General features: G+C 42.9%; 1 protein-coding gene across 6 annotated transcripts in view; it reads left to right on the forward strand.

The window, feature by feature from the left end:
- Window positions 1-25,726, forward strand: part of LYN (LYN proto-oncogene, Src family tyrosine kinase) — a 91,649-nt gene extending 65,923 nt beyond the window's left edge. For 5 of the 6 annotated variants that reach the window (XM_053249431.1, XM_053249434.1, XM_053249435.1 and 2 more), the window contains exons 11-13: window positions 9,983-10,136; window positions 11,032-11,163; window positions 23,618-25,726. In XM_053249431.1, the coding sequence (XP_053105406.1) occupies window positions 9,983-10,136; window positions 11,032-11,163; window positions 23,618-23,820 (489 nt within the window). In that variant the 3' untranslated portion in view covers window positions 23,821-25,726. Of the gene's footprint in view, window positions 1-9,982; window positions 10,137-11,031; window positions 11,164-13,613; window positions 13,736-23,617 lie in introns of those variants that run through there. The other variant, XM_053249437.1, reaches the window with a different exon arrangement.
- Window positions 25,727-26,113: the final 387 nt, after the last annotated feature.

The following is a 26,113-nucleotide window of genomic DNA, read 5'->3' on the forward strand; positions in this document are numbered from 1 at the left end:
AATATTGTAGTGGTAGTCTTATGATTAGGTTATGGCAAAATTGTCAATAGTGGATCAGGGGAATGAATCAGAAGGGGCAAGGAAAATGTATAAGACAGGAATCTGAACCTGGAACAGAAACCCAAAGACAAGAGTCTTAGGTTCCTGTCTTATCCTGCAAGTTGTATATATTTTGAATATCTACAAAATAGAAGACTGTGTACCTACTGCTGTACTTGCTAAGAAACAGTGCCTATGAAACGAATTCAGGCTCCCATGTGGAATGTCTGTGGGAACTGCGTGCACTAAAGTAGAGGGTTGCTGTTGTGTATCTGAAAGTTTCTTCTTTATCCTTGTGGGATGGTGACTGACTAATGGCTTGATTGGACTGTGACTTTAAACTTTCAATATTTTTTATTTGCCCTGATGAATCAGGCTTCCTGAGGAGTAGGAACTCATAGAACTGGAAGGAAATACTGTCTAGTATCTAAACATTTACCTAAACAGTCCTAATAGGACTTAGATGATGTATAGCTGAGGTGGGAGCTGACACTTCACGTAGGACCGGAGTGCTGGGCTAGGTTGGCAACCCAACCTAGGCTGGGCTGCATGCCCATTACCAGGAGGAAAAAAATGAGGCAAAACACTTGCTAACTGAGAAAAGAAACAAGCTTTTAAAGTGGTGGCTCCTTTATATTTGGCAGTGGGGGATTTTGTTTCTTTTTAGAGTGTGAGCCCTTTGGGGCTCACATCTCCCCCCCCCCATGTAAATTGCTTTGAAAACATTTTTGTGTAAAAACAGTATATAAACAACAGTAAACACATCCACTTTATTACTAAGGGAATTTGTCCTGCTTTTCAACCTAAATTTGTTACTGCAACTTGTAGATTTGTTTATTGTTTGTTTGATTTATATACTGCCCTTCCTAAACTGGCTCAGGGCGGTTTCCATTTAAAAAATAAATAAATAATAAAACAGTTCAATTTAAAAAAAACCAAACCATTTAAACCAGATTAAAACTCATTAAAAAAAAATTAAAAATCAAACTAGATATTAAAAGCCAAGTTAAAAAGATGGGTCTTCAAGGCTCTCCTGAAGGCCTCCAAGGAAGATAATCCTCTTATATGCACAGGGAACATGTTCCACAACCTAGGGGTGACAACTGAGAAGGCCCTATCCCAGGTTACCACCAGATGAACTTGTGGCACTTGAAGATGGTGATGGTCTTAATAAGCGGTGGGGATGATCTTAGTAGTAGTAAGTTTATTGCAGCCACAGACAAGATTAACAAACAATAACAATTAATAGCATTAATAAGAAAGTTCAAGAAATTTCAAAGTTTACAAAATCACAAACTGTTCAAATTACTAATACAGTCTTTACAGAGCTTCGATGCCACAAAACAGAACTTTGCCACATTATCTGAAATTACAGGTTTAAAATTAGCCAGCATAATTTCCAAATAAAATTGGTCTGTGTGACCAGGATAAATGGCTAAAATAGGAGCCATAAATTTGGTGCAAGCTTCGTTATAAAACTGGCAATAAAGAATAACATGGGTGATAGACTCTATATCCCCTGAGCCGCAGGGGCAACAGCGCTGATCATAATGAAGTCGTTTGAATTTACCATCAAGTACTGCCGAAGGGAGAACGTTCAATCGTGCGAGGGTCAGAATTCTCCTAAATTTTGGTACCAAGATCTGGTCTAAATATTCAGCCGATTTATAGTTAAAAGTTTGAGAACCTAAGTATATTCCCTTGGGTAGCCGTGTGGACTCCTCCTGCAAATCTATTTCTCAGAGCCGTTGCTTCACAAAGCAAAGCGCCTGCTCTAATCCTCGCCCAATAAGATCTTCTTGAGACATGCCCAAGTGATACAATTTTAATTTCAGAGCTGATTTTCATTTAGAAACGCAACTGTCTGATAACACTAAAGGGGCAAGACCAGCCAGAAAGAAGACCAGGCTTAACCAAAACTTAATTATGCAAAACCATACTTTTGCTTTCAGAGTGGTGACCTTAATAATGCTCTTATAAGCAGTGGGGATCTTGTAGTGAAAGGCACTCTCTCAGGTAACCACGACCTAAGTCATTCAGGGCTTTTAAGGTAATAACCAGCACTCTGTACTTTGCCCGGAAACATATCAGCACCCAGTGCAACTGTTTAAGAACAAGCATAATGTAGTCTCTCTGGGATACCCCAGAGACCAATCCATCTGCCACATTTTGGACTAACTAATGTTTCTGAACTACATCCTGAGGCAGCCCTACCTAGTGTGCATTGCAGTAGTCCAACCTGGAGGTTACCAGCTGGTGTACCATTGTTTTCAGGTTATCCTCCTCAAGGAATGGACGGGGTTGCCAAGTCAATCACAACTGGTAAAATGTGCTCCCAGCCACAGTCTCAGCCAGGGCACCAGGGTCCAGGAGCACTCCCAAACTATTAACCTGTTATTTCTGGGGAAGTGTAAACTCATCCAGAACAGGAAGTTCTATCCCGTTTTACAGATTATAAACCCCCACAATGGCACCTCTGTCTTGCTTGGATTCAGCTTCATTATCATCCCTCATCCAGCCTATTACAGTCCGTAGGCAGGCATTTAAGGGGCTAATGTCATTTCCTGATATTGATGACAGGGAGAAATAGATTTAGGTGTCATCAGTATATTGATAACGCCCAGCACCAAATCCCCTGATGGCCTCATCCAGAGGTTTCATGTAGATGTTAAAAAGCAAGGGTGACAGAATAGAGCTCTGAGAGACTCCAAATAGAGCTCCCATGTAGAAGAGCAACTGTCACCAAGTGCCACCATCTGAAATCTACCTGAGACATAGAAGCAGAACCACTATCAAACAGTGCCTCCTATCCCCAAATCCCTCAGACGATCAAGAAGGATACCATGGTTGATGGTATCAAAAGCCGGTGAGAGATCCAAAAGAACCAACAGAGTCACACTCGCTCTGTCAATTCCCTGGTGAAGATAATCAGTTGGGCCAACCAGGGCCATCTCAACCACATTCCCTGCCCCAAAGCCAGTCTGAAATCGGTCTAGATAATTAGTTTCCTCCTTTATGCTGGTCAGCCACCACCTTCTCAGTTTGCTGGAATGTTTCTTTTCAGGACATAGATGCTGTGCACAGGATCTGTGCTTTGCAGATCTGTTTTCTCTGCAGGGAAACACCTACTGTTTCCTTGTAGAGACACAGATATGCAAGGTACAGATCATGCACACACAGAAGGGCTGTGCACAAAGTCTGATCACTGCTCAACATCTAGTGGATGGAGTCAGGAGATATCAGATACAGATGATTCTGATTTGTCCAATTCCCATGCGCTGACTTTACTCACTTTAAAAAATGTCTGCATAGGGCTAATCTTGAATGCTGTCATTTGTAATTCCATCTCGTTTTGTGCCCATTTCATCCAAAGTCCTTAATTTTAAAAGTAAACTTCACTGCCTGACAGTACTTTTGTTGACTTCACTTTATAAGCTCTCTAAGTTTAGTCTGTTACCATGCTTAGTATAATTAATATACTGAGACCCAGAACAGCTAAATGCTGCAGCAGCCCTCTGAGCAGAATAAATGCTTCCAGTTATAAAAATGTCATTAATTAGCCACAAGCTTTGTCCAGCATTGGCCACAGGAAATAGTGGCTAAGGGTTCATCACACCCTCCAGTTACTTGAAGCCTTAATTTCTGAGCTTTCAGCAGACATAAATGGCCTGTGTTTTTTCCTGATGTTTATAATGGCTTGGGTTTGTGCAGTATTTCTCTTTTTAAATGATGTGTTCAGCACTTGTGACAGGGTGGCCGGAAGTGCCATCAGCTTTTTTCCATTGCCACCACCCAAAAGAGGAACAAGGAGAGTGTGTAGTTTCTCTTTTTATAAATGCTGGTCTGCATATCGGATACAGGACTGTACCTGAGGGGTATTTTTACTGTATTTATTTATAGCATGTAGCTCTACCTTTTCTTTGTGTGAAAAAACTCATAGTTTATCATAGCATATCATCTCTCTGCTATGCTGTAGTGGGTCAGAAATACTGAAAGCCATTGTGCCGAGCTGGCAGGAAACAGGGGTAGGACTCTGAAGAGGAGCTGCATTGATTTTCCTCTGCTATGCAGCGCCCTTGAAGGGCCTGCTCCTTCCTCTGTACTAGCTCTGAGCTACTGGGGCATGTTGAGTTGAGTGCAGTGCAGTGAGAGAGCAGCAGGGCAACCCATCACCTATAGAAGCTGCCACAAGCCCAGATGGCTATGTGTGTGCAGCCAGGGAAGGGGTTGTATGGGAGAGGGGGAGAAAGAAGTTGTGGCATTTTGTTCTGATTGGGTGACTGTACTGGAACTCCGTCTCCTGACAACTGCCCTACATCACTTTGAAAAGCCACTTTAAAACATTGCTAAATGTCTTAGATTTTTAAAGAGATGCTGAGTGAGTCATTGGTGAAATGCTCTTAATACCGTTGTCAAGCTTCCGAAACCCTTCTTCACATTAGCATGAGTCGGTTATATTCATGCTAATATCTATATATATAATTCTCCTGGGTGTGCCTTGGAATGTGTGTCCCAGCGCCCAGCTGATTGGCTGGGTGGCGGATATGCCTGATTGGCAGAGGTGCACCCAGAAGGATTGGTTGCCACGGTGGCAGCCCAGCCGTGGAGGCCAGAGTTGGTGGGCCCGGCCCAGCCGTAGAGGCAAGGCCCAGGAGGGGGAAAAGAAAGGGGGGGGCAGAAGTGGCGGTGGGGAGGAGAGGCGGCTGGGCCCAGAAGCAGAGACTGGGGCAGAACGGGGGGGAGAGGTAACTGCCGGCCCCAAAGAGCGCACAGATGCTCTGTGTGGGGTCGGCTAGTAGAATATATTAGCAGGTATATCATGGGGTATATCATGGGGGCAGGGGAGCGAATAAAACTCCCCACCATTCACAAAGGAAAAGGGACAGTTTAGTTTTAATTAGAAGTTTGTTTACTTGGTGGGGGGAAGTCTCGATTAGAAGTTGTTTTTCAATCTACCTTTTTTAAAAAAAATAAAAGACAGTTTAATGTAATATTCAAAAAATTAAAATTTTCAAAACATTATGCTTTTACTTCTACAAGAAAAGGACAAATCCTGAAACTAATATGAGATTCTGGACCACCTTATTGCTACACAGAATAGAGACCATGAGCCTGCCTGCCTTCACTCCCCCCACCCCCACAACCTTATGAATGAAAGGCTGATGGGGGCGGGGTTAGTTACATTTCCTTAATTACGGGGGTATGTCCAAACCACCCTTCTACACCTGCTGCAAATACTAGTTTAGTATTTGTTGCACATGTAGAGGAGCAGTTTGAATGAGCTCCCCCCGCCCAATCATGTGATTAGGAAAAGCAAACCTGGGAGGAGGCGGCAGGCAGGTGTGCTCAGGCAGGTGGATGGAGTATGCATGCCCATGGCGCATGCATGTCCTTACTGTGTGCTCAGGTAGGTGGATGGAGTATTGTCTAAACTGGCCGTGTGTGTGCGTGCGTGTCTGTAAACAATAGGAAGGGAAGAATTTAATATGTGGAATAGTTTTTTTCAGGAACAGTTCCACGTTTAGTGCCTGACTGGTGGGGGCAGAAACAGTGGTGCTCCTCCCAGTGCCAGCATTGCTGGACCCACCATCTCCCCACTATCCCCTCACTCTAACGTTACTCCGGAGTGATGCTGCATTAGCATTGTGGAGGGATTAAATGGCAGCCCCAGTCACACCAGTGCTTCTCTCGTATCAGGACTGGCAATGTGTGTTTTGTTTGGTCAGTGACCATAATAAAGGTTCTGTTCTTCTCTGTTCATATCAAGAACAACAAAATATTTATATACCGCTTTTCAACATGTTTACAAAGAGAAATAATAAATAAACTAGCCAACCCTGCACAGAGCCAGCTGCTTGGGGCTGGCTGTCGTCCCCCCCTTCCCTCCTGCCCTGGTCTTTCTTGCCCTCCCTCCCCCACTCCAGCCTCACTGGTGCCACAGCTGCTCCTCACAGGGTGGCGGGCAGCCAAAAAGGGCCCCGCCGCCGCCACTTCTCCTCCTGGGTGGTGAACAGGGAAGCCCCGCAGTCTGTTTCCCTTTTCTGCTGGCCTCCAACAGATGTTTCCCTGCCCCAGGCTGGAGGCACCCCGCCTCCTGTTTCCCTCCCGCCCCAGGCTGTAACAGGCACAGGGGCTTCACCCCCACCGCCCATTCCCCACTCACCCCTGCTGGTACCACCTGGGCCAGGGCCAGTCCGTCCCGCTGCCTCCCACCTCCTCCCAGGGCAAGGCCTGCAGCTGCCGCCACCTGCTCACAGCAGCCGGGCCAACCGGCACCCGGCCAATCAGGAGCCTCTGCTGGCCAACCTGAGCCCAGCCAATCAGGCGTGTCCTTCGCCGGCACACATAGCCTTGCCACATCCCCATGCTGGCTGGCTAAGAGAATTAATTATAACTAGCCAACACCACACAGAACATCTGTGCAGTGCTTTGGAGCCGGCTGTTTCCCCCTACCTCTTCCTCTATCCCCGGTCTCTCCTCTCTACCCTTTCCCTCCGGCCCACGCTCTCCAGTCCTCCTCCTCTCCCATTCCTCCCCCCACACAGAGCTGCGGCGGGCAGCCAAGAAGGGCCCTGCCGCTGCCATTTTTCCTCGCCCTCATCCGCCTGCCGCCGCTGCAGCTTTTTTCTCCCGTTGCTCGCTACCTGCCGCCGCCTTTCTCTCCCCCCGCCCGCCTCCGCCTTTATCTCGCTGCCCACCGCCACCTTTCTCTCCCCCCTCCTCTGCCCGCCGGCCGGCCACCACCTGCACTTTCTTCCCCCTCTCCTCCTCAGTCCTCACTTCGGAACTCTCGCAGCGCATCACGAGAGTTCCGCCACCAAATTGTGGGCATGCATGTCCCAAGATAATTAAATATATAGATAGAGATAGATTATAAGACGGCTCCCTGTCTCCAAAGGACTTACAATCTAAAAAGAGTTAGACACCAGCAACAGTCACTGGAGGTAGTGTGCTCAGGGTGGATAGGGCCAGTTACTCTCCCCCTGCTAAATATAAGAGATTCACCACTTTTAAAAGGTGCCTCTTTGCCAAGTTAGCAGGCCCTGTGGGCTTACTAGGCAATGAGTAATAGCAGCACTCTTCTCAGCACTGGCACAGCCGGAGCCACCATCTTATAATGTTCCCAACATAGCATCAGAGCTGAGGGTACCATCTGCTGGTGCCAGGCCTGGTAGCTTTAATTGAAAGCAACCATCTCTTGGGGAAAGAGTGGTCAGTTTATTCTTATCAGTTTAATATCAGATATGCTCTTTCAGAGAGAGACAGAGACAGACTTGGAGTCAAATCCTTGCACAGACATCCTTGTTCACTAGTTAGCCTTGGATGAATCACAGTAACCCTGTTCTGGCATTATGTGGTACGAGTATTCATATCTCTGTGCAGTCATTCATGTTTTTTGTGCCCTGTGTTCAGTTTAAAAGTGAATCTGACTAAAGGCCCCTCAAATACATGGTGCAGACAGGAAGTGTAGTGCTGTACCTGTGTTCAACATAATGTGTGAATAACTGTCTGTGTACAGGTTTCTATCTATGTACACTGTACAGTTGTACAGCTGAACATAATGTGTGAATAGGGCTACTGTCTTTGTCTAACTTACTTCATGGGGTGGTTGTGAAAATGACTGCTGTTAACTGGGCAAAGAGGCACCTTTTTAAAACGTGGCGATTCTCTTTATTAACAGTGGGGGAGTAACTGGCCTTATCCATCCTCAGCAGCGTCCCTCCAGTGGTTGTTGCTGGTATCTGCCTTTATGTCTCTTTTTAGATTGTGAGCCCTTTGGGGACAGGGGACCATTCTATCTATCTATCTATCTATCTATCTATCTATCTATCTATCTATCTATCTATCATTTCTCTATATGAATTGCTTTGGAAACTTTTGTTGAAAAGTGGTATATAAATATTTGTTGTTGTAAAAGTGGGATGACTCTTGTGGCGATTGTCCTTCTAGATAACCCTGCCGCCACCACCCAGACTCTGATGCCTTAGAGACAAATATCACTGTCTTATGAAAGACTTGTGACAGAGTTTATTCTTTATTATATTTCTCCAGTATAATAAGTCACCCCCATAGCACGGTGAAAAGATCTGGTGAATATGGGAGAGAAAATAAAACGTTATGTGACCTTGAAGTAACAGGTTTTATTTTACTTAAGCTCACTCAGATGATGTTGAACAAATTAAGCGTAATGATTTCAGGTATTGAAAATATAAACTTATATCAATGTTGATGTTTTGTGGTGTTTTACTGGCAAGAATATTTCTCCATGACTTTCCTTTTCAGGATTAGGGTGACGTGCTTGGTTCTTTTGTTTTGCTTCTGACCTGCCTCCCTGTTGAGGATTTCCCCAGGTCTTTCCCTGAACAGAAAATGGGTTTTCCTCTTAGAGTACAGAAATTGCTCTACCTGCCTTCTCTTTTCCCCTTTCTTGCAGAAATCACTTTCTTGTTGAGAAAGACTCGCCCTCTCCAGCCTCTCCTAACCAATAACTAACTCCTTTCCTTCTGCTTAACTATGTCTCCTTTCCACAGTCTAAACAGAGTGTATTCCCAGCTGCCTTCAGGGGGCCTCCCTACTGCAGCCTCTTTGTCATACAGAAATTGGTTTAAAACTTCACCTCCTGCATATACTTACATTGCATTATAAAAACATTGCATGCAACTCCATAACAGAAACAATTAGAATACACATATGCAACCCCTGTGAACAAACGATACTGGAAGATACTGCTAACTTGGCAAAGAGGCTCCTTTTAATGTGGTGATTCTCTTTATGTAGCAGGGGGAGAGTAACTGGCCCTATCCGCCCCCAGCACAGTATCTCTGATGACTGTTGCTGGTGTCTATCTTGTGTTTCTTTTTAGACTGTGAGCCCTTCAAGGACGGGGTCCATCTTATTTATTTGTTATTTCTCTGTGTAAACCTCCCTGAGCCATTATTGAAAGGGCGGTATAGAAATCGAACGAATAAATAAATAAATAAATACAAAACCTATTCCATGAACATTGCCTTGGCGCTTTGGAGGAAGGACAGGATATCAATTTGTCGGATTTTCCCATGTTGCTGTACAATTTTAAACATTCTGTCAGAAAAGCTTCTTCTTAGCTCAGTCTTCATAAGTCTATTCCTCCTTTTTGTGTCTTCCTATAGTTTTCTTCCTGTAATTGTTTTCCTTCATACATAAGAACAACCCTGCTGGATCAGGCCCAAGACCAATCTAGTTCAGCATCCTATTTCACACAGTGGCCCACCAGATGCCTTTGAGAAGCCCACAAGCAAGAGGTGAGGGCATGCCCTCGCTCCTGCTGTTGCTCCCCTGCAACTGGCATTTAGAGGCATCATGCCTTTGAGGCTTGAGGTGGCCTATAGACATCAGACTAGTAGCCATTGATAGACCTGTCCTCCATGAATTTGTCTAAGCCGCTTTTAAAGCCATCCAAGCTAGTGGCCGTCACCACATCACGTGGTACAGAATGACATAGATTAATTATGCACTGTGTGAAAAAATACTTCCTTTTGTCAGTTCTAAATTTCTCGGCCTGCAGCTTCATGGGGTGACCCCTGGTTCTAGTGTTGTGAGAGAGGGAGAAAATTTTTCTCTGTCCACCCTCTCCATTCCATGCATAATTTTATACACCTCTATCATGTCTCCCCATAATCACCTCTTTTCCAAACTAAAAAGCCCCAGATGCTGCAACCCTGCCTCATAAGGAAGATGCTCCAAACCCCTGATCATCTTAGTCGCCCTTTTCTGCACCTTTTCCAGTTCTTTATCCAGATCTGAAATTTTCACTTCTTTGTGTTCATATCAATATGGCCAGTGGGTAAACATGATCCACAAAAGGGAAGCTTGTTCATTATTTTGAAATTATGTTTGTACACGTCCTTGTGAAGTGCTAAACAAATACAGTATGAAAATTAAGACCCTTCATTATTTGTTGCAGATTGCAGAGGGGATGGCGTATATAGAAAGAAAAAACTACATTCATCGGGACCTGAGAGCAGCTAATGTTCTAGTTTCAGAGTCACTGATGTGCAAAATTGCTGATTTTGGGTTAGCTAGAGTAATTGAAGATAATGAATATACAGCCAGGGAAGGTATGTATCCGTTTAAAATTTCAAGCCACGGAAGACTCATTCTGTTAATGGCCATTCACTCAGATACTTCTAATGGGGCGGGGGGAAGCTGATATTTAAAATGCTACAGTTATTAATATCTGTAATATAGCAACAAAATCTTCCATACAAAATGTCCCTTTGCCTTCAGAACAAAGGGTTAATAGCGTCAGTCCATATCTTAATCAAGCAACACAACAGAAATCCTTGAAAATACTGCTTTGGTAACGGAAATATTTTATAAACAAAATCTAACTGTGTAGACTGTACTCTTTAATGATTATAGGAGATATCATGCTTCTTGAAGGGTTTCTATTAAAAACAAATAGGCATTACAGATAGCTGCTGCCAGTTCTCTCCTTGCTTTTCCTGCCACTATCAGGCTTTCCAGATGTCTCTTCTGGCCTGGGACTGCCAACAAGCATATTGCTGCATGAGCAGTCTTCATAGTGCTGCCTTGATCAACATGGCACCTATCTAAGAATTATGATAAAGACTTCTCCATTCTCTCCAACCTTAAAGTGCTGACGTCATGTTAAAAACTAGGAAGATAAATGAAAGAACTGGATGGGCCGCTGCCATAATACTGCTTTGGATAAGGCAGCTACACATGCAATGCAATCCTTGCTCCCAGGAGCAATTATAGTAGGAAAAAGAAGGCATCTCCTTGCTCAGAGGCAGTTCTTATTTGCTGTAGGTGGAAAGGAAAGAGCCAGCTTCCAGTGTTTTCTTATTATAGGCTGCTGTTCTGGTTTGCTTCTGAATCTTCCCTTTTCTCATCTACATTCCACTTATTAATCATTGAAATGGCTACATACATTTAAGTCAATTTTAAAATGTGTGTGGTTTTTTTCCCCACCTCCTCCCTCCCACTTAGGTGCAAAATTTCCTATCAAGTGGACTGCTCCAGAAGCCATCAACTATGGTTCTTTTACTATTAAGTCTGATGTGTGGTCCTTCGGAATTCTTCTGTATGAAATAATTACTTATGGAAAAATCCCGTATCCAGGTATCTAGATCACTTTGTTTACTATTCAGTTTAAGCCTATTGTGTTAATAAATGAACACAAACATGAGAAATGGGGAGCATTTTGATATTGATATATGTTAATATACAGTAGTATATTAATGTACACCTCAGTATCCATGGATATGTAATATACAACCACAATATCCACGGATCCAGCATCTGTGGAGTCACGTATTCGCAGTCAGGTAATAGACACCCAACTGTAGTATACGTAGGGGTGGAGGAAGGCTTTTAAAGGGGTTAAATCTGTGCATGCACAGGTTATAGGTGGCCATAAATGATCTCAGAGGTCATTTCTGGCTGCCATTTTGAAATCGGGAGCCATTTTGTGGCTCCTTTTGCCAAGCCCCCCCCCCCGAAGAATATGCAATTTGCAGCATTTGGGGGTTGTTTGTTTTTTAGTTTTTTTTACTTTTGGTGGGCACTGCTAGACTGCTGGGGACCTGTGAAGCATGGCAGATCACTCCCTCCCCCTGCATTTCTAAAACTTTCTGCCCTGTTTTGGGGACTTTTCCTGACCTCTGGGAACCCGACCCCCAGATTTCCATAGCCCCAATATTCCAATATTTGGGGTTGACCGCAGGATAACGAAACCCCCATGGTTCTCCTGTATCCTGTTTTGCTGTGCTAATGAGCTTATGAAGGTGTTTAATGCAGCAGTTACTTAGTTAAAAATCAGCAAATTGTGTGTGTGTATGTGTGTGTGTGTGTGTGTGTGTGTGAGAGAGAGAGAGAGAGAGAGAGAGAGAGAGAGAGAGGAGGAAGGGAGGTACACATTTTTCATTTATATTGAAGTAATTCAGTTCCAGCACTTTTTAGAAAACCAGAATTCAATAGATTATTTTAGAAAGCTTTGCCAATATGCTGCAGACTTTCCAGTTAGAATGTTTAAAATTAGTTATAGGAAGTTCTATACAGTGGTCCCTCGACTTACGAAGCACTCGACATCCGAAGATTTCGACATACGAACGACAAAAAATACCGGAAGTCGTTGCCGGTTTAGATGCGGCTTCCTCGACCTACAAATTTTTAGATGCGGTTTCCTCGACTTACGAGTGTTCTGGACCTCCGTGGATGCGCTTTTCGACTAACGAAAATTCCGACCTACGAACGTGCGTTCGGATCGGATTATCTTCGTAAGTCGAGGGACCACTGTATAGTGAATATTGGCTTAGACTAGATTGTGTTAAGAATGACCTCTTTCAATGACATCTTTCTTGGCATAGAAGATAGAAGCAGAGGCTACAAACCCAATAACATTTTCTGATATTAATGTTGCAGGATAGGACGGGGAGAGAGAAGGGGAGTGAGGAAAAATGCATGACATTTTTCATGCAAGAGAAAATATCTCTTGAACAGCTTTGATGTGACCAACCTTGCTAAACATCTTAATGTTTGATTTTATTCCATAAAGAGACATCATGGGCTGTCAATTATCTAGTTTATCTTGTGGGAGGAGGCAAGTTTTGAAACCTGTTGATCCTTAGAGTGCTTCACATATTACATAACTACAAACAGGAAAATGCTGTTGCTTAGGAACTGGCATGCAAATCACATATAGATGTGTGTGTGTGTGTGTGTGTGTGTGTGTGTGTTGGGTTTCTATATATACATTTAAATAAAATGTGAGTGATCACAGCATGATCAGGTTGCATTCAACATGGAAGTGCTTTCCATATAATAAATTTGCAGTGTGTGTGGAGCAGCTGCAAAATGATTGCAAGCTCAGGATTGGTGTTGCTCTTCCTTGGTGAAACAAGAATATATCTGAGGAAAGGCATGGAGTCTAGAATTGGGATAGCAGTGAGGCCTCCCAAGTTTCCCTGGGGCAGGGCTGAACCCTCTCATGGGATGACTGGACAAAAAAGACTTTTAGTGAAAGCTGACTGAGAAAGGAGAAAGACGCATCCTCTTGGTCAAGCTGAGGAGAGCTAACGTGTCTGGAAAGAGAGAGCTGGGGTTCGGAGTAGGGAGGCCGAGCCCTGAACACTGTGCTTCTTTGTTTACTGCCATCCTATAATCATGAACTGTCTATTTTCAGTACAGTTGGGACCTCTTTGAATTGAATGAGAGATGACATATTTACAACCTACCCTCACCTTTTGAAATACGGCAGGCATATCATCTCAATTCCTGTGCATGCTTACACAGAAGCAAGTCCTGCTAAGTTCAGTGGGGCTTACTCTCAGATAAATGTGCATAGACAATCAGCTAATTAAATAAGTATCTTCTCCTTTTAATGTCTTAGAAAAATTACAAAAAGAGACTTTAAATGACACCTGACACTTGCCATCAAAATTGTCTGCTAAAGTTTAAAACAGGAATTATGGCAGATTGTCACTAAATAACAGTTTAAAATGGAAAGAATTCAGCTGTATGCAGTGGGAAATGTTCTGTCCCCAGTCTTCTAATACAGCTTTTGTTTTTAGTGATGCTGAACGTATAGAAGACATTTACCTATGTGAGATTACACACATCTAACACCATGCTCATACTGGACTACTACTTCTTTATTTATAAATAAATAAATGTATAAATAAATGTATATGCCACCTCACATTATCTCTTATATGTACAGCTTTAGCATGCTAGGGATCCATGGTCTGATGTGAGATGCATGCAAGCCCCTTGGGTCTTTTATATCACCCAATGCCTCTTTTGAATCATTTGCTTTGCTGTACTAGCAACCTGCATCCAGCTTTATATTGGAGATAGAACATCTTACATTACTAATGTGGAAAGCAAATGCCTCCTCTTTCCAAATGAATTTATTGTTATTTGTACCAATTTTTAGAAAGAGATTGTGCACATGAGTGCACTCAGGTTACTAACTTCTGAAATAATAATTCTGGTACCATTGCTGGGCAGAACCTCTGGGCCAGGGGTGGAGCCCAGTGACAGAAACAGGGATGGAGACTAGTGATCTTTGGTGGGTCCAGAGACAGAGTCTGCTGGTGGAGCCCCATACAAAAATGATCTGTTCACCTTAAGTGTATAACTAATAAGTGGCTGAGGGGGAAATGGCCTTGCCTCTTGCTTTCTGGGGCTGTGTGTTTCTCATGGGCGGCAACCCTAGAGCATGATATTCATCAACATTCATGCGCATCAGTCCTCAGTCAAGTATGTCATCCTTTACATTCGTTTATTTGTAATCATAATAGATTATAGGAGCAACATGGGTTGAAAATATATGCCTCTTTGGCGTCCTTTCAGTAATTTCTGTTTTTAATGAGCAGCTTGGCTTTTGTATATTTATACAACACAACAGACTCCTTTTCAATAACAGCAGCATCCTGTTCAGTGATATTCTTTGCTACAAAAGCAGGTGTGCTTGCTGTTATCATAACTGAAATGAAAGACTGAGAGCAGGTTCTGGGACTGGAGCCAAATTTTATAGCTGAAGAACCAGTGGGCATTGACTAAAGATCCTTGGCTGTGAATGGTAGGGGGAAATCTGTTGATGAAATGTGATGAAAATAGACCTGGCCCTGGAGACCACTGACTTTTAAAAGTTGAATCAGTGATTAATATTTAAATGTGATCAGTCAGTGGCAAGTCAAAATGAAAAATTACATGAAAATGTAGATTAACTGTTTGACTTTCAGCTAGGTAACCAACTAGAGGAGCGCTGGTCTTGTGGAAGAAAGCATGACTTGTCCCCATAGCTAAGCAGGGTCTGCCCTGGTTGCATATGAAAGGGAGACTAGAAGTGTGAGCACTACAAGATATTCCCCCTCAGGGGATGGAGCCACTCTGGGAAGAGCAGAAGGTTCCAAGTTCCCTCCCTGACAGCATCTTCCAAGTTAGGGCTGAGAGAGATTCCCACCTGCAACCCTGGAGAAGCTGCTGCCAGTCTGTGTAGGCAACACTGAGCTAGATGGATCTATAGTCTGACTCAGTATATGGCAGTTTCCTGTGTTCCTATGTAACCTATTGAGAGCAATAGGTATTATTATTATTATTATTATTATTATTTAATTATTATTATTATTACATTATCCGTGAGTATGGTGCTTCAAAAACAATTGGAAGATGGGTTCCTGTCCCAAAGGAACTCAATCTAAAGTCAAAGGGGAAGGGGAGGCAAAGATAAACTTCAGGAAAAATATGATTATTTCACTTATGCAGAGTTACGCTTTGTTGCAATAAAGTATGGGATTAGGCTTTATAGGAAAAGTGGGTTTTGGGGGGGGGATTTAAAAGCAATGTGACAAACTGAAATGTGAAATTAAGGGGTTCTGCAGTTTGGGGGCTTTACACATTATAAAGTCAGTACAGGCCATACACATTGCTGTCTTTTATTATGGCCCATTATGGTTTTTCTTCCTTCGGTTCGTTCACATAGCAGACTTCCCCTTATCCATCTCACCCACTTCTGGCTAATAGGGTTGTAGAGGAAGCAGTTGGCACATTCACTTAGGCGCAGGGAGTGAAGCAAATGGCGGAGGTGGGGGGGCATATGTAGTGCTTGTGGATGGCCCCAGTTGTACCATTTTTACCCAAATCCAAGATGAGGTTTTTCCCCAGTTAAATATAACTTCCTGTTAAATATAAGGAGGTTAACTTAAATTCAGAGTCCTCTTTCTTTGGGGGTAAATACAGGTATAGCCTTTATTTAACCTCTATTTTATAGGCATCACCTTAAATTCGGAGTTGCCCTCTATTCTGGTAAATATGGTAATTTCCTCTGTCTCATTTATTTATTTAGATCAGTGGAAAGCTCCAGCTACTGTAATGGAGCACTAATGTAACTGGAGCAGCTACTGTAATGGAGCACTAATTCCAAACCGTGTTTTGCAGTCTCAGTGGAGGCAGGGGTTGCAAAGCTTCCCACTGAAATGGAAGTGCTTTCCTTTCTTATTTCACTGGGAGATTATTTCCATAATTTTCCAACAGTGTTCTTGGGCAAGACACCAGTACACTATAACACCAAAACACTAGAGCAATGGGAAGATCTGCCATATCACTACCTCACTAAAAATGATATCTCATGTGACAGCAGGCCATGACATACCCCCTCCCCAGACACCACAGAACGGTTATTCCTTCTTTCTATGAAAGGAAACATAGCTGGGTGACTCTGAAGTACTGGTGTTTTTTGCACAAAAACACCATGGAGGTATATATAAAAAGGAGAACCATACACATCACCACCTTACGGAAAACAATATCTCATGGGATAGAAGGGCACTACGCATGCTGCTTTCCCCTCCCCAGACGCAATAGAACTGTTATTGCTACTTCCTCCCTTTATGAAAGCAAAGGTTGCTGGGTTACTCTGATGAACTGGTGTTCTTGTGCAAGAACGCTATGGAAAGGTAGATAACATAATATAAAAAGGAGAACCAACTCGAAGGGGACACCCAAACACTGCTTTGTATGTCTACCGGGCATATATTTTAGAGTGTGCCACCTTGCCTCCTATTAAGATCATTTGAGAAGGTCCAGTTCCAATTGGCTCATTTGGTGGCAACTCAGGACCAGGTCTTCTCTGTGACTGCCCCAGGGCTCTGGAATGCACTCCTTGTCAAATCTCTTGCTGCTTTTAAAAAGATCTTTAAGACACACCTGCTTTCTCAGGCTTTTAGTCAAAATTAATTTCCAAGTGTTTCAGTGATTTTTATTCTGTAAAACTATTTTAATTATTTTTATTTTGTTTTTACATTTGTGGTATTTTAAATTATATACAACTGGGGAAATCCACCTAATAGCACAGCAGGGAAATGACTTGAATAGCAAGCCAGAGGTTGCTGGTTCGAATCCCCGCTGGTATGTTTCCCAGACTATGGGAAACACCTATATCGGGCAGCAGTGATAGAGGAAGATGCTGAAAGGCATCATCTCATACTGCATGGGAGATGGCAATGGTAAACCCCTCCTCTATTCTACCAAAGAAAAACCACAGGGCTCTATAATTGCCAGGAGTCGACATTGAATCGATGGCACACTTTAACTTTACCTTTACTTCTAGGGATACACATATCAGGTATATGAATATGATAAATAAATAATCTCCCCACCCGCTTCATCCCCGCACTACAGAGTGTGAAACCTGTTCTGGATTTTGCATTAGTTGCACCTTCCCATTGTTCTATTGCACTGCTGTTAGAGTATTTATTCAGGTTTCATACTGCCTTTCATAAGACATCCCAAGGTAGTTTACAAAAGTTAAAATACAATAGAACTCCATAAAAATCACATTTAAAAACCTTAAAATCAGATAAACAGTAAAAACCATAAAACCAACCAGGTCTGTCAGCTCACTTAGGGACTCTGTTGGGCAATGGGGTGATTGGTACACCAACAGAATTCCCAGTCTATCCTTGGTCCCTAGACTTAGGTACACACATTCAAGATAGACCAATTTCCTGACAGGGATCCTGGAAAGGGAGATGGTATTCTTATAGACTACAGCCATCCCACCTCCCCACCCACATCCTCTCACCACCTCCACTAGGAGAAACTGGGACCAACCCGGACTACGAGCCTCTCCCAACCAGGTCTTTGTGATGCACACCAGGTTGGCTCCTTCATCCATAATCGTGTCATAGATGATTTCAGGCTTATTTTGGACTGACCTGGCATTACAGAGTAATATGGTGAGGTTCTGTGGGTGGTTAGCACTGCTCTCCAAGGTCAAAGAGGTGGTAGGTCTGCTGGAAGGTGAAAAAGCGATTAAATTTCTGAATTCCCTTCCCCTGTAATGGCCCACTGACCTATCAACACCTTATTTTTGTCCATTCTCCACTACCACTGGAATAGCTGCCCCAGAGTCGTCCTCCACCTCCCTATCTCTGGACAACCAGAGACAAGACACATACCTGTACCAGGCCCAGCCAATTACTAGGCAACAACAGTATAAAGAGCAGGAGTCCAAAACAATACGTTGCCCTCAGAATCCAAAACAATACGTTGCCCTCAGCCCCACCCCCGAAGGCCGCCATCAAAGGCCAGCCCCCTTTTGGCAGCCACTTGCAGGCTCCACCCCCATTGCTGTTCACCTTTATAAGGGTGAAGAGTTCAAAAGCCCACCCACCCAATTTGGCAATCTTAGCTCAGGTGCAAGATATTACAACAATTAAAGTGAGAAAAGACACTAGATAACAGCCAGTCAGGAGGGGGAGGGGGGGAGAGAGAGGTGTGCACAGAAGCTGCAGCCAAGGTCCCTCTCCCAATCTAGAGTGGGGTGGGAGGAAGGCAGATTAAAAAGAAACTGCTACCTCACAGTGTCTCTTCCAGTCACCTTCTGAGCTGACCCCGGTGCTGCTCACCTTAACGTAAGGACATAAGATCAACCCTGCTGGATCAGGCCCAAGGCTGATCTAGTCCAGCATCTGTTGTTGTTGTTGTTAATTAATAATAATTAATTCAATTTCTATACCGCCCTTCCAAAAATGGCTCAGGGCAGTTTACAAAGAGAAATAATAAATAAATAAGATGGATCCCTGTCCCCAAAGGGCTCACAATCTTAAAAGAAACACAAGATAGACACGAGCAACAGCCACTGGAGGTACTGTGCTGGGGGTGGAAAGGGCCAGTTACTCTCCCCCTGCTAAATAAAGAGAATCGCCATGTTCAAAGGTGCCTCTTTGTCAAGTTCACAGGGGTTACCTCTGGGGAGGATGCCTCTGGGGAGCCCACAGGCAAGAAGTATGTGCATGCCATCTCTCCTGCTGTTGCTCTCCTGCAACTGGTATTGAGAGGCATCAAGCCTCTGAGGCTGGAGATGGCCCAGAGCCACCAGATAGACCTGTCTTCCATGAATTTATATCTAAACCCTTCTTAAAGCCACCCAGGCTGTTGGCTGTCATTACATCGTGTGTCTCCCCTTAGTCGCCTCTTTTCCAAGGTAAAGAGCCCCAGTTGCTGTAACATTTCCTCATAAGCAAAGTGCTCCAGGCCCCTGATCATTTTGGTTGCCCTCTTCTGCACCTTTTCCAGTTCTACAATATCCTCCTTAAGATACGGTGACCAAAGCTGTATGCAGTACTCCAGATGTGGCCGCACCATAGTTTTGTATAAGAGCATTATAATATTATTAAAATATTATAATATTTTAATCCACTTCCTAATGATTCCTAACATGGAATTAGCCTTTTTCACAGCTGCCACACACTGATTCAACATTTTCAACTAGCTGTCCACCACGACCCCAAGATCTCTCTCCTGGTCAGTCACCGACAGCTCAGATCCCATCAGCATATATGTGAAGTTGAGGGGGTTTGCCCCAATGTGCATCACTTTACACTTGCTTACATTGAACCGCATTTGCCATTTTGTCACCCACTCCCTCATTTCGGAGAATTCTTTTTGGAGCTCCTCACAATCTGTTTTGGATTTCACTACCTAAATAGTTTAGTGTCATCTGCAGATTTGGCCACTTCACTGCTCACCCCAACTTCTGGATTGTTTATGAACAAGTTAAAGAACACTGGTCCCAGTACTGATCCCTGGGAGACCCCACCCAATCCTGCAAACCAATCTCACCCATCCAAACCCATCTTACCCACCAATCCGGCAAACTCAGCCTAGGTGCAAGTGAGCAACTAGCAACAATTAAAGTGAGCGGTTATTTTTAGAAGTAGTCACAGATTTCAAAGAGCAGACATTCACTTGCAACCATATTTAAATTGAATACATGTCAAAAATTGTTATTAAACTGAAAGCTACTAATGAAGACTTCTGACTGTTATTTCCTTGCAATTTGGGCAGCAACCAAACACTGTGGACTGCTGGGTCATTAGAGGATTTAGAGAGATGTAATCCTAATGTTGTCCTCCCTATATGCATGCAAGTATTGCTCAATTGCATCTTGCCTGATGACAGCCCTCTGAAAATATTGCAAGTTGCTAAATCAGAAGGGGTCAAAAGGCTGCTAGCAGAACAAAATCGAGAGCTTGAGCCTATATAGATCTTTAGATATAAATTGCACAACATCATTTCCCTTCCCCACTCAGCCCCAGATTCAGTCCAGCCCTTTATTGTCAAAAGTGGATTCGTGTAGTGTGTGTCTTTTTGTCCCAAGCAATCTTATCATTCTTTACCATCTAATCCATTTTCAGACCAACTGGGTTTTCTTTTGTTGTTGCACTAGCCTTTCGGGCAGCAGTGCATCTAGACTGCCACAGGATGTGGTGACAGCCAACAACCTGGATGGCTTTTAAGAGGGGTTTGGATAACTTCATGGAGGAGAGGTCTATCAATGGCTACTAGTCAGGGGGCTATAGGTCACCTCCAGCCTCAAAGGCAGGATGCCTCTGAGTACCAGTTGCAGGAGAGTAACAGCAGGAGAGAGGACATGCCCTCAACTCCTGCCTGTGGCTTCCAGCGGCATCTGGTGGGCCACTGTGCGAAACAGGATGCTGGACTAGATGGGCCTTGGGCCGGATCCAGCAGGGCAGTTCTTATGTTCTTATGACTTCGAAATCTGTATGGGAGAACTTGCAAGAGCCATTTCATTAAATGTGGATTTATATATTTAAATGTGAATATATATATTCATTTATAAGTGTACTTACATGAAAGCCAGTTTCCAAAAGGTCTGTCTTCAGCAGTCAGAATAAAACAAAGCCTCAGCAGAACAGGCAGCCTTTACCTACAACACAGTCTAGATACTGATTGAGAGAACCGAGTGGCTACAGAGAGATAGTGACTCAAAAGGGGCACGAAGTGGGCTATTTTCACCCTTCTTAGTGATACTTGCATATGTTGAAAATATACATTTGAGGAGGTAGCAACTGCAAGAAGGTCGACAGGTGGGAAAAGTCTGTAAGCAGCATTATTTTTATTATGAATGTGAAAAGGATATAGCTTGCAATTAATTTACATTGAAAGTCCATTTGTATGCTTTTACTCCTAAATATTACTCCTGCCTTACAGTCTCAAAAGTACTGTAGTCTGTCAATCAAATTGATCCTTCCTCTTACTCTAGCATCAACTTATTTAAATAATCCCCCATATGTTACTTATTTCTTAGTGAATTTGAACCATATTAAAAATGTGGATCATGTACTATCTCACCTTTAAATAATTACATAATCAGTCAGCTTCAATTGTTGCATTACATTACCACAATGTTTGTTATCTTTAATTAACACTCGGCTTTACTAATGGTATAATTTCCCACAACTTCTTTAGGAAAACTATTCTCTTTGGTCTAATTTTTCCAATGTCTTGTATATAGATGGGTATTGCCATCTATGGAACTGGACCATAAACACATTTGTCATATATATTAAACTTAAGAATTAAGAAAGCACAACAGAGGTCAAGTGTAAATTAAACTTGTAATGTATTACTTTAATTGCTCCCCCCTTCTTTTATACCCCAAACACATTTAATCAGTTTTCAAGTTTTCACAATGCCAGTGGCAATGTTTTCCTGTGCCTTTTATGTTTTACTTGGTGTTATGTATGACTGCCATATTGAAATATGTTTTCCTAAACACTTTCCTACTCCTGTAGACTGAACATGTACCTTTTAGCACATTGATCTCTTATATTTAAGAGGAACAGTTGCTTTTACTCAACTGTCCCAATATAGCATCTCTCCAGTGGCTGTTTCTGCTATCTCTATCTTGTTCCTTTTTAGATTGTGAGCCCTTTTGAGATAGAGAAGCATTCATTTTGCTATGTAAACTGCTTTATGAACTTTGTTAAAAAGCAGAATATAAATATTCTAAACAAAACTGAGGGACACAGTGGTGTAGGGAGGTCAGCAGTGGCCCCAGTTCAGCCTGCCAGCAGTGCCCTCCCCCAGTCACTCACCCTGCGTCCAATGTCAAACACGTCTGACATCAGATGCAGGGGGCATAGTTTCTCTTGCAAACAAGGCTGCACGCCCCATTTGTGAGCAAATTCCAGCCAGCACTGCATTTACAGTGTGACTGGGAGGAGTTCTCCCTGCTTTAAATGGCAGAGACACATGTTCCTTGCCATGCTGCAAGTGAGACATTGGCCTGAATTTGCTCAGAAATGGGGCATGCAGCCTGTTTGTGAGCAAAACCTTGTCCCCGTGCCTGAGGTCAGTTGCAGAGGGTGTGGCAGGGGCACAAGGCGTGGCGGCCTGGGTTCTTTGAACCTGTTTGCACAATGGTGGCTCCACACCTGGAGGAACATAGAAAGACTAAACCTTCTTTTTAAACAAATGGGCTCATATGCCACTTGGTATTTGCCTAGTTAAGTTTCTCGATCTGCATTTTCCCCCAAAATGGAGGCAAAACTTCTAAAATCCTAAGACTGGTTCTGCCAGTCCAAAAGTGTTTTCTTTTCCTGGCTAGTATCTTCTTTTTGATGACCATCATGCAGATTTCAAAACTCACTGTATCTGGTTATGTGCCCTGTGGATACTTCATCTGAATGTCTATTCTATCCAGAGGGGCCACAGCAGGCCTCCGAGAGAGAGCTCTTCATATAAGGCAGAATTCCATACCAATATGAGCCCCTCTTCATAACATCTTGCCTGCATTCAATAAATGCGGGAAGTGGGATTGTGCCTGTTGGCCATGTCCCCAGCAGGAGCATAATCCACTTCAGTGGCAGCACATTCAGCTTGCAAGAGAAAGGGGCCTTACCCTCGTACACCATGGAGGGATAACTTTTATTATATGGGGTTCCTGCTGTCATGGCATGTGTGGATACAGCCCTCCTCTCATGGAATTTGTCCCACTCCTTCTCCCAAAACACACATTTACTTAATGCAGGAAGGGTGTTGTAAGAGTTATTGTTAGAGAGTGTTTTGATCTTTCCATAAAATTGAGATTATACTTTGTAGGGAATAAGTCCATATGAAGCTGGAATTGTGAGTTCCTGTTGGAAGAAAGACAGAGCTAGAATGGGTAGGAAGGATTGCTAGTAAAGGCGGGGGGTGAAGGAGTTATTCTCTGCTTCCTTAGTGTCATAGATTCTGAGCTTTTGAGAAAATGACCACCAACTCTTATTTTAAAATATATTTTTTTATCCTACATTTGCTTCTTTACTAAAATATTGTGAGATACGTCTGAATCCAGCAAGAGAGATTATAGTGCTGAAGTCTTCACATGGTGTGTAGGGCAGGGTCTTAAACAGTCTATTTCAACAGTACAGGGAACCTGTACTTTGCAGAGGTCTTTGTATGGAAGCTTAGCATATGCCATGGTCAGCATACCCTTGGATGACAGCATAATCCTATAATTTGCTCTTGAATTCCCATGTGAATTTTCCTAAATTATTTGTTCAGTCTACATGTGTTTGAAAGCTTATTGAGTATTCAGAAAAATGAAGCATCTTAATTTCCTCTTGCTGTCTTTTTCCAGTGATAAAAGCCTATCCAGTGAATGGACTGAGTAGGAGAACCATGTTAGTCCAAAAAAAACCACAACCCCAAACAAAAGTCCTGCTTGTTTTGCATAGCCAAATCAGTGAGATAACACAATGTTTGCTCTTATTGTTTTCAGGCATGAGTAATTCCGATGTAATGATAGCTCTTCAACGTGGTTACCGCATGCCGCGCATGGAGGCCTGCCCTACGGAGCTCTATGATATCATGAAAACATGCTGGAAAGATAAAGCAGAAGAGAGACCAACGTTTGAATATTTACAGAGTGTCCTTGATGACTTCTACACAGCTACAGAAGGACAATACCAGCAGCAGCCATAGGAAAAAAGGCACTCCCTCCCTTGCTACCAATTGGCACAGACCTCTTATTAGGACAATGTGGCTGAGCCAATTGCTTTGATGTATTGGGATAGACCTATTGCTTGTGGTCCCTGAAGCCGAAGGCTGCTGCTCAGTTGGATGGATATGGACAATACAAATGCTCACCATCCTGCTTAAATTTAAAGTCCTGTATCGATGCTTTCTTTGTGTGTTGCTTAAACAAACATCCAGCTAAGATGAGCTTTGGCCAGAAGATGGTAAAAAGGCCACACCAGTACAATCATATTTATAAACAAGAGACAGCTGAAAACAAATTAACAACAACAACAAAAAAAGCTCATGAAGTTACTGTAAGTGGCCAAGCTAAGCCCTATATCATAAAAGTGATGTTAGGGCCAAAGTATATGCAATACATGAGATGCATGAATGATCTCTTGCCAGTTTGCTTGTTTCCTGAAAAGCGACCTTGAAGGCTACAATCAGCCAAGAATTATGAAACAGCATAGAGGATTGAGTTTTATTTCTGCTCAAAATTGTGTCCTGCCCTCTTGTTGCTTGACTTCATTTAAAGATACAGCCCCCTCCCCTTTTCTCCCACGGATAGGAAACTTCAGATTCAGAGAGGCTGTTCATACATCTGCTGCATAACCAGCTTGGCCTTGAGCTTTTCAACATGGATATTTCCAGGTGGTACTTGTCAAAATGGTTTGAATGAGGGATGGTAAGGGCTACTGTAGCATTTATGCTAGTATAAGGTTAAACAAAGTAATGTGGAATTGTACTTAGTACAAATATAGTGTGCTAAGTCAGCATCAAAAAAGCACCATGTTTTGGTTTTTTAAAGAACAGCTAGCTGTCGTGCATTACCTTCCTTCAATCCTATATGCTAGAACATTTCACAGTTCAAAAGGCCTTAGCTTCTGTGTAGACATGGAGAATCAGTAGGGACTGATACAGTCAAGAGGAAACCATACATGACTTTGTAGAATTTTTATATAGGAAGTCATTGTCTTGGTAGAGTCCTTTCTAGTGATGTGGCTGAATTCATAGTAGAGAGGCTTGATGGCTCTGCCAGGGGTAAAAATGTAATGTTCATGGTGAAGTATCTCATAGTATATAGGACAGGAATTTGAGGCAACATTTTACAATAAATTATGCCACCCAGTAGCTTCAGTCAGCAGCAAATACATTCATTTCATTGTAGAATTCTCTTTGATATCACTTCCTTTGGAATCATCACTCATTCTTACCAAATTATACATATAACATACAGTAGGTACAGTGATGACAAGTACACTTGGAAATCAGGTTTCAAAGCTTCACTTGGAATTAAGCTGAAAACTGGATGTGACTTTATTCTGTACCTCATGCTTTCTTCCACTAGGGTGTTTTTATCATGCTAAGAATTAACAGTAGCCCTCTTCAGCCATGCTTATGCTCAGAAGCCCCACCACCACCACCCAGTGTTACAGCATTTGCTTGCAGAGACTAGGGCTGTGTTCATGGACAGTTTATTCCCAGATCAGAATGCAGCATTTGGCATCACAGAAACTGACCACACAAGTAAACACCATAATCATGGACAGCAGAGGATCGGCGCAGTGGCTTCTGAGCATGTCAGCCCAGGACTAGGATTTCAGAGCACATTCTCAACACTCGGCATTCTTATGTCTGAGGAGGGCAGTGTTATTGAGGAATCTTCTCAACTATAACTGTGTAACTATAGGAGCATCTTGATTCGAACTCTGTTCAGCTGCACAAACCAATATTTTTATAGTACACCTACTGTTTACTATTTTTGAATGAAGGAATCCAGTTGACAAACTGGCAACCAGATTGTTAACATGTACATATTTCCATTGTATTGTGATTTTAATAAATAAACATTCTTAAACTTTGCACCTCAGATTGAAATTTAGCCTACAGTATTAACCCTAAGATTTTTAAGGGATGCAAACCTCAAATAGCTTTGTGTCTTGCTTTTGCCTGCACTAGGGGTGTGCATGAACCGTTCAACATAGAACTGGTGCACAACAAACCAAGCAGGTTCGATTAACTGAACTGGCTTCCAGGAGTGGCAGGCTGGTCTGCAATCAAACCAAACAGAGCCTGATGCGTTGCAGACCAGTTTGACTCAGTCTGGTGGGCTATGCATGTAAAGGGAAAGCCGATAAGAATTCCCCTTTACACACAAAAGGGAATCCTGCTTTGAAAAGGCTTCTGAAGGCATCTGGGCTGGCAGAGTGCTATGAGGGCATCTTTAAAGTAGGTTCTTACTGTATCTGGCAGCAGT

The sequence above is a fragment of the Hemicordylus capensis genome, chromosome 4, assembly GCF_027244095.1.
Source record: "Hemicordylus capensis ecotype Gifberg chromosome 4, rHemCap1.1.pri, whole genome shotgun sequence".
NCBI lineage: Eukaryota > Metazoa > Chordata > Lepidosauria > Squamata > Cordylidae > Hemicordylus > Hemicordylus capensis.